Source organism: Mercenaria mercenaria, chromosome 15, assembly GCF_021730395.1.
Source record: "Mercenaria mercenaria strain notata chromosome 15, MADL_Memer_1, whole genome shotgun sequence".
Lineage (NCBI taxonomy): Eukaryota > Metazoa > Mollusca > Bivalvia > Venerida > Veneridae > Mercenaria > Mercenaria mercenaria.
Window position 1 is genome coordinate 30,663,029 of NC_069375.1, and position 9,881 is coordinate 30,672,909.

General features: G+C 35.9%; 1 protein-coding gene across 1 annotated transcript; it reads left to right on the top strand.

Annotated features, from left to right (window-relative positions):
* The first annotated feature begins 835 nt into the window (after positions 1-835).
* LOC123550153 (alpha-mannosidase 2-like) lies at positions 836-5,522 on the top strand. Its single transcript, XM_045338594.2, has 2 exons — positions 836-2,002; positions 2,280-5,522. Exons 1-2 carry the CDS (start codon positions 1,169-1,171, stop codon positions 4,641-4,643), a joined length of 3,198 nt encoding a protein of 1,065 aa, XP_045194529.2. The 5' UTR covers positions 836-1,168; the 3' UTR covers positions 4,644-5,522.
* The last annotated feature ends 4,359 nt before the right edge of the window (positions 5,523-9,881 follow it).

Genomic DNA, 9,881 nt, shown 5'->3' on the forward strand with positions numbered 1-9,881 from the left:
TTCTCAAGCACACAATCTTACCAATATCATTTTAAATGTAAGCATATCCAAATGTTTTGTTCTGTGTGTTATAATAATCACCGTTTAATTGCGTAATAATATTGGCAGTAACTTCGCAAATACCCAATCTGCGCGTTTTGTAAATTGCACAGCGCAAATAACCAATCTGCAATTAGCTCAACGATTGGTAAATAATGGTTTTGATAACATCTTAGCTAAGTTTGTAACCCAGTCATTTCGGATGAACAAATACGTCACAAGACTGAATTTAAGAACAACCTTGTGCACACAATACATGTACATTTCATTCCATATACCGAAACTAAAAATAATTTATCAAGGTCAATTTCGCATATGAGGGTCATGATCAGTCAATAAGTAGGTCACTAAATACAACCATAAAAATCCTGCTCACACTACAAAAGCAATGTTTTTTCTCCAACATTCAAGAACCCCCATCAGACTGTCTGTTTGCCAAGTCTGATTTGAGTGATATTCTGCTTTTTTAAGATATTTTTTAACTATGGCACCTTTGCCCCATATTCCTAGTCACCTTGTAACTAATTCTTCTTTTAAGCAGTTTTAAACCAAATTTGGTAGGATTAGCATGTTTCTCATAGATTTTATGATGTAAATTATCCTTTCTTATTTGTAGCCTATTTACTTTTGTTAACCTACACTTGTTATATAGTCGGTTAAAAAAGCTCATCAGAGCTTATATATGTTACTTGTAATTGTCTTGCCGACTCAAAATAAATCTTATCTTATCATATCTTATCTTATCTGAAGGGTCTACAACCAAGACACCAGCATCGTTATATCACCTTCTGTTCTATCAGACTACATACACTGCTTTGTTTGGCGCGGAGTTTCCTTTTGCTGCATCTTGCAGTTTCGTACTTGTATTTGACTGCTAAGGCAATCTGTCATCTGAACATTCAATCCCTGACGCAGATGTTTATTGATTGAAAATCATCAAAAAGGCAGTAATGACTTTGTACGAATGAAAGGAACATATGTTTAACATGTTTATAATACAACACAGAGTTGATCGGTAACAGTTGGGCAATTATTATATTGATTTCTATGTCTACATTACATCCAACTGTAAAAAAAATACCACAAATCTGCTCACCTTAGCATTCCAATAAAGTTTGAGATTTTTTTAATGAACAAAATGATTTCAGTTAGAAAGTGCTTATTTCGACTGTGTATTTTATATATCGGAGTATTAACATTGCTATTTATATTTATGAGTCATATATATATAACAGAATTAATGACAGACGTTTTAAAGCAAGAAATTTTGATGAACGATTCTAAACCAGAAATAGCTATTGATTTTACTGTAAATGATGTTCTTGATCACATAATACATGAACGTCATGGACATTTTGTTAGTAGTAAATGTATTGACAAATTAAATATCACTAGGAATCCCGCAAAGCGCAACTTTAGCACAGAACCATTGAAGGTCATTGTCGTTCCACATTCACATAATGATCCCGGGTATAAGAAAACTTTCTCTGAATACTTCACCAGGAGAACGAGTAAAATCTTGTCATTAGTCGTTGAAAAACTGTATAAATACCATGACATGACTTTCGTTTGGCCGGAAATTTGCTTCATTGAAAAGTGGTGGAATAATCAGAATAAGACGATAAGGAACAAATTTAAATATTTAGTGAAGTCAGGTCGGCTGGAACTGACTTCCGGCGCATGGGTTATTCCGGATGAAGCTACGCCGCACTATTTTGCGTACTTGGATCAGATGATAGAAGGTCACGTCTGGGTTAAACGACATTTTGGCGTTAAGCCCGTTGCAACGTTTGATATGGACCAGTTTAGTTTATCTTCTTCGGTCCGATTTTTGATGAAGGAAGCTGGCATAAAATTTGCGGTCGTGAAAAGAATACACCTAGGTATGAAGGACTATTTTATGAAACACCACTTGATGAATTTCTACTGGAAAACCCCTTCGGATCAAACGTTATTTGTACAGGTGACATATTTTATTCTGGGTTAATGGGTTAATGAAGAGTAATTTAGAAGCTATTCAAAATATACTTTACTTTTTTAAATCAAGTTACATCTAACGAATATTTCTATTAATTTTCCTTGACATAAACCTTATATCTCAAAAGTACGTTTGCTTTTTACAATGCTTGCTGCAATAAATGCTTGAAACACATGTAGAATTATTCATTCAGTGTAATGTAAGTTGAAACTTGGGGAAACAACATGCTATATTTTCCAACATATTAATTTGTACTTTAAAGATTGAACCATACGAGTGGCTAAGTTTCCCCGACAGTTGCGGTCCATCTCGAGATATATGTTCAGACCTCGATCTGGGTCATGATATTGAACTTCCGGGTCCGGGTTCACTGGAAATGGATAAACCAATACGACTGTTCCATCACCGTTACAGCAATCTGTCTACATTTGCAGACAGAGTTGTAGAGCAGCTGAAACTTAAAAGTTCTGGATACTTGCATAATGTATTACTGTTGCCACATGGTGATGACTTTAGGTATAACACAGCAGATGAGTGGGACTGGCAGTACAAAAACACGAAAGCTTTAATGCAATTCATCAATTCAAATAAAAGATACAACGTACGAATGGAATTTGGTACTCTTAAGGACTACTTTGCGGAAGTAAAAACGAGGTCGGAGATATATCGGTTACAATATCCTATTATAAGTGGAGATTTTGTACCGTTTACACAGGGTCTTTACTATTGGAGTGGCTTTTTCACAACGAGGCAATATTTAAAAAGACTCGGCCGCAAACTTCAGGAATCCGTTCGAGCTGCAGACATTCTTGCTGCACTACTTGTTTTGAGCGGTAAAGTTCCTGAAATGTCTCTGAAAAAGGCCCCTTTAGTTTTACGTAAACTAGTCGACGCTAGAAGAGAGCTAGATCTGTTTCAGCACCATGACGCCATAACGGGCACTTCATCTGAACGCGTCGTGAAGGACTACGAAAAAAGACTATTATCTGCTTTGTTTACGTCACAGCAGGTCATGGCATCTCTTGTTGAGCTCATTATCTACGGAAGCCGCACTGATACAGAAACGGAGAATGGTGATGCTGCCAATGAAAACTATATTGAAAGAGACATCCTTCAGAGCCCGCGTGGCAAATCGGTTGTACCTACTTCCATTGAAAACATGATTAAAAAAGAGTCAGATGTTGGCCGTTCTCAGAATATAGAAAAAGATACAAACTTAATTTTGTACAATGATTTTACTCAAGAAAGGTCGGAAATTGTAGCATTTTCAGTATCTAGTCCATATATAGTAATAACTGGTCCGACGGGAGCAAATTTCAGCTTTGATTTTTTTCGGCAAGGAGAACGGTCAAAAATATATTTCGAAACCAGGTTACCACCACTAAGTATTTCTTCTTTCAAAATTTCTAAATCACATCATTCTGTGTCTGGAAAAGCAATCGATGTCAGCAATTATGATACGCGTGACACGAGCGACACAGGAAATTTAAAATGTGAAAATAGTGAAGTGAATATTACGTTTTCTTCATATGATGGGTCACCGCAAATAATATGTTACAAAAGTGAAAATTTCTGCACAAAGTTGAAAATCTATTGGCGTCATTTCATACAGACCGGAGGAGCATATACTCTGTCATTAAGCAGCGAAAGCAAAAATCTGTTAACATCTCGTTTAAACATACGTAAACTATCAGGCAGTAAGCAATGTGTTGTCGAAGTATCTCATAAATTGATAAAGGTTGAATACATGTTGAAAAATACAACCGGTGTCAATGGACGTTATCTTCAAGTGAATGTTCACACCGACCTTTCACCTGCTAACTCCGGGAACTTTGTCGGGGAACTTGCCATGAGGGTTGTTACTCAAGTAAGGAACGGCGACACTTTTTACACAGATTCAAACAGTTTACAACTTCTTAAACGGAAATTTAGGAAGTCTTTACCATTCTCTGCTAACGTATATCCCATTTCATCTATGGCCGCCATTAAAGACGATTCTCAAATCTTTAATATACACTCAGTTCAACCGCACGGTGTGGTTGGTTGGGAACCAGGTACTTTAGATGTTATGATAGACAGAGTTGCTCTTCGAACGGAAATGGGACTCAATCAAAAAGTAACGGATAACAAACCTACATTGACAAACCTTTTCCTTCATTTTGAGCAAAGTGAAAATATTAAACCGGACAGCAAATCAGACGTCATGATACCATCACGTGATAGCATGTTAACAAATGATCTAGTTCAGCATCCTATTGAAAGCTTTTATTCCAGAGAGAAAGACCCTTTGCAAAAGACTGCCATCAGCTTTGTACAAAAGAACATACCTTGTGAAATGGTTATAGCCAACATGAAATTTTTGACTGACGATAAATATGAACTTGATGGCGTTTCTTTAACTTTATTTCGTCGGTCAACATCAGGTTGTAACACAGTAGCAACGCACTGTGGTGTACAATCGAAATATGCCTTGCTTAGTCCAGACAACTTATTTGAGAAAAGTTCAAGAAAAAATTGGACGGTCAAAGAAATGTACTTAACACATCTGAAATTAAAGAGAACGCTTTCTGTAAACGAAAACGTTTCATTTGAAGAAATGGATATGAAGACATTCCTATTTACATAAATTATTGATGTACACAGTTTTCCATGTGAAGTTATAATACTATCTCTTTCTTCCTTTACTGTCTAACTTCTTACCGGGACGTAAGTCATTTCCGTGCACGTCAAGCCACAAAGATTGTTAATTGAAATAAAATGAACTCGGGCCAAATAAAAGGGAAAGGAAAATACGTTACTGATTAAATTAAGATGACATTGGTAAAAATTGAAATCTGGCCAGATGATGGTGGAAATGGGCTACTTTGATTAGAATTTGATAGAAAATGACAAATTTATTGCAATTTCGTTGAAAATGAGGATAAAACCCAAAAATATCACATTTTCACTGTTTTGAGTGTATTTTTTTTCAAAAACTGTATATTTATAGCCTACTGATTGCTATTTTCTGGCCATCAGAGGTATAAGTGAACATATTTAACAGTTTAAATGTGTAATTTGCATGCAGATCAGAGCAGAAAATGTCAGAACAGGGCAAAACAAGGCTGCATTTAGGGTAACTGCTTCAAAATTATGTCGCGACAGCTATTTTTGACAAAATCTGACGCTTTGTCTTATGGTACTGAAAATGCCATAAAAACTTGGAAACTGTTGATATCAAGCTAAAACCTTGTATTTTTTCATGCATTTGGGTTATAGGTTATAACACACTAAATAATTGTTGTTCTTTATTCTATATAAAATTGACCTAATTCCAATGACCGCAGCACACATCAGGACCCATTTTAAATGTCTGTAACCTACATTTTCTTGAAGAATATTGTCAGTACTAACTAAAAATCAAAAGAAAAGTGGGGGTCATGTTTTATGCAAGAAAAATAATTTCAGTCAAACACACAAACTGCAAAATCAGCTAAAAAATGAGACCCCAAATTATACTGGTGGTATAATAATAATGATCTAAGTTTCCATGAAAAATTTTGTAATATTGTTATTTCATTATGAAAATGCTACCTACATGTCAAGCATAGATCTGTCATGTGATTTTAGCAAAACAAATTCCAAGAAAATAAGGAAAATAGCTCTACAGAGCAAAAAAAACTGTGGACTATTTGTATCCGCCATTATGCGACTACCGTTTTTTTTCGCGCCATTTTTCTTTTTAGTGTCTGTATGCCTTAAAAGATAAGCCAGGTTATGTGTTTGGAGGGAAGGGAATATCAGGTGAGAGACTATTTCATTGGACTATAGTCCTAGCGAAAAACTAGTATTTGTAATAGTCAGTGGTCACAGAGATTAACCTGCAGACCAGTGGATGATAATGGCGTGATATCCTTGTTAGGGGATGAGATAATCTTCTACGGGGATTGCATCCAGTCGATTTGAAAGTTTGTACATGAGTGGAAGTCGGAAGTCCTTATGCTGCGCCATTTTAGACTGTATAGCATTTCAGTGACACTGGAAGTATGGCCAAAGCTGAACATAGGCCAACACGCTGCACGTCTTTGAACAGCTTCTATTAGGTCAATTTGGGTTTGTGTGTATTGGACTAAACTTCGGAGCTATATATCAGCTGAGGTCTGACGAGGTTCTGGTATGCCATGGACTTTATTGGTTTTGAACCTGCGAAGGAAACCTAGGGTTTGATTTGCCTTGTTTTCGGCTGACCTATTTATGTGGGCGCCCCACGAGATATCGTTTGAAATATTCATGCTAACGTATTTTGTTGAAGTGACAGGTTTTGGTAATATATTCTACAGGTAGTATTGTGAGAGAATTGGATGTTTCCTTGTAACGTGGATAACTTAACACTTGGGGGGATTCCATATCCCAGTCCAACTGTTTTAAGGTCATTTAGAACCTTGATTGTTTGATAGAAGTAAATAACATGTATATTGTCATCAGCTAATGGGCAAGTTTTAGACTTTTTTTTTTTGGGGGGGGGGGGGGGGGGGGGGGGTTGGGGGGAGAGAGGGGGAGAGATCATTTATGTATTCTTGAAAGAGCAGAGGCCCAAGCATGGAAACCTGCGGAACTCGGAAGAGACAGGTATGGGCTCTGAGCTTGTAACGTTCAGGATTACGGATTGAAGCCGATTGTCAAGGCAGCTCTTATTTCATTTTAGGGTTTTTCCACGTATACCGTAGTACGACTTTCTCATAGCTCACTTCATCAAATGCTTTATTAAAATCTCATAGGATCAGGTCAACCTGTTGTTTGTTGTACACTGATTTGACAAGGTTATTTACAAACATAATTAGTTGGGTCACACATGATCTTTTCCCAGACAAAACAACGCATAGGGACACCTTTCATGGACGGCCGGTGGAAAATAAAAAGCTGGGAGCCCCAGTGAGCACATGACGGGTACCTTACCTCACTCGTAGCAAAGGGAGAGGTGGGGCGTAAAAGTAGATGGCGAGTTTGGGGGTTAGGAAAGAAACACCACCAACAAACAAGACAATATACATAACATATAATACGAAGCTGACAAAATGCAAGTTGAAGGCACCGCATTGGAACGGTCAGTAACCAATACAAAGGAAGCTGGGGTTTAAACGCGTTTAATGCAACCCTGCACTTGCCCTATTTTGCAACCCTGCACTTGCCCTATTTTTAACAATTTAGACAAGACAGTGTGAATAAAATAACTCCTTTCTAAGAAAGGCTATAACATTAGTGACAAGATACCAGATTGTGTAAAAAGGGTCAATCTCAGGTGTAAGTACATCTATGTACTCAACAACTTGTCTGAAGTCAGATCACCAAGAGCCTAGCTTTTAAGAGTTTCACGACAACATTACACTCCCTCCATCCGTTTTAGTAGGATTTAGGAGAAAACCATCACTTTGTCATCGCACCAACAAACAGGAAAGCGTAGCGACTAACTGTAGAGGGATCAGTCATTCATGCACAGTGTTTACGATTTTCGCATTGTATCCTCTTTTGATAAACTTACTAACACATTTTACCAAAAAAATAGATTGAAATAATCATTATGTTTTATTTTCCGTAGTTTATAAACTACATCCCCATAGTATACGGGGTGTGCAAGACCAAGTTTTAGAAGTGTTTTAAGGTTTGTGTTATACTTGACGAACTGTAGTAAAATTTAGCAAAAGCCTTCTGAAGTTTATGATACCGGTAACAAATCCCCGTCCAATACTCGTTGCTATTTGATTTCCAGCAAATCTAAGTACTTTTCTCAATTATTTCGGAAAACCATGCGAAAATAGCAAAGTAAATGAGAGAAGTGCTTACATTTGCCGGAAAACGAATAGCAACGAGTATTCCACAATCTTCGGAGCACATCTTGCGCTGTACGCCGTCCTTGACAATGATTTCTAAATAACAGACAAATACAATCTTCTTACCCAAAATCACCAAAACCACTCCATTTGATCCGAGATCATGCGTTACTGATCCGGTTTTTTTCAAAGTAACGATTGGACGCGTTGTGCATTGGTCTACATGATCGTTCGCAATATTATTCTCATCTCATGGCGATAACTGATACGTTTTCGTATGTTTCAAATCATTTTGTAATGTATCTTTATAAGACCTAAAAGCCATCTGATTAAGGAAAAAACAAATAATTAACCTTTTAAAGTTTGCTTTTATATTTCAAGTACACAATTTTTGGTAACTTTTACAATGCAAAGCAAGAACTATACAAGTAAAATAAATTCATATTGCCAAAGAAAACCCTAAACTTCATTGACAATCTATCATAGGATTTGGTGTTTACATTTTATGGAAATTATGAGTCCGGGTAAAAACTAGACCTAAATGCATCGAGTCTACATGCCATCATCTTACCCTGGTAATTTGTAATAAATAATGTTCAAAATACTTTTGTGCATAATGACACTGTACTAGTTATAGACCAGACTAGAAGAATATGTGACCAAAAAATTTGCGTAAATCTGAAATACATACATAAGATATCTAATTAACCCATACCCTGCTAAATTTCTATAATGAAGTTGTCCATCTTTCAATCTGGAAAGTACCATTAACTGTTAAAAGGGGTGCATACCAAAAATATACTGATTGAATGGCGAACAGTGCAGGTCATGATCAGACTGCACGGATGTGCAGGCTGATCATGATCTGCACTGGTCGCAAAGGCAGAATCAATCGTGTCCAGCATGATAAGTGTTAAAAGACGAATATCTTCACTTCTTCTGTATGTACAGCTAGTTTTTTTTAGTGAAAGTACCAATTTATGCTGCACTTAACTACACATGTACTAGTATTTCATATCTAATGTATACATAGTACTGTTATAGCTAATACATTTAAACTTGTTAATTTTATGTTTACATAAACAATATATAGTAATTGTTAACATTTTCAGATATGAAACTTAGGTGTAACATACCTTTAAGGGGACGCATACTTTGAAATTAGAAAAAAGTGGGTGGGGTATTATAAAATTTTCCTGCAAAAAAGTAGAAGGTTTTGGTAAATGAAATGAATACTGTTTCAACTGTTATAAGTACACAAATGATTGCTCACTAAAATAAAAATGAGAAAAACTGAAACAAGAAAGTTATTGTTGAATTACGTAAGACTTCTTGTGTACATTCAAAGTCAACAATTAAGACTTTTTGGTGCGAAAATAATAGTGCTTCACTTTGTCTAAACATTTATCAATGTCCTACAGATTCTAATTTAAAGAAAGAATGTGAAATAAGTTCACTGTCTTGCTTTTCATTTCGCATATGTGAGCTAAAACACATTATTTAGTTTGTTTACAAAGTAGTGCATAAGAAAAGATACGGTGGTCAAGGAATGCCACATTACAAAACTAAAAGAGTATATTCCCCTTAATACATTAAACATTTATCGTTACAGAAGTCTAGTGGCTTACAATAAAGGCCCTAGAAATGTTGCCATTATTAATCTTTAACTTGGTTATTCATGAACTACAATGCACTTAAATATCAAAACACATTTAACAAACTTTTGAAAACGTATTGTCTTAAAAATCCCTAAAATAAGGTATGAAATTTGGTTGAAAGGTCCAATCAATGTGTATATGTGCAAAAGCAACATTCTAATCTTGTTCACAAAAGTTACTAATAAACAGCAGGAATGTCAATGATCAAAACTGGACGAATATACAGTTATCCTCACTTTAATGTCATTTATAATTTGTCCTTGAATTCTCCACCATACTTTTCATAACTCTGTTTGCACGAGTTGCACGAGAATGCTGTCATTCACGTAAAAAAAACGGGTCAAATAAGTTGTAAATGCAGTATCATCTAAACGTAATTAATGGATTATGCAGTTCAAG

Excerpts from the sequence above, each read along its gene's own strand:
- LOC123550153 (XM_045338594.2), top strand. The coding sequence starts at position 1,169 with ATGAACAAAATGATTTCAGTTAGAAAGTGCTTATTTCGACTGTGTATT. Across the intron at positions 2,003-2,279 it reads ATCAAACGTTATTTGTACAG|ATTGAACCATACGAGTGGCT; the intron begins GTGACATATTTT and ends TGTACTTTAAAG.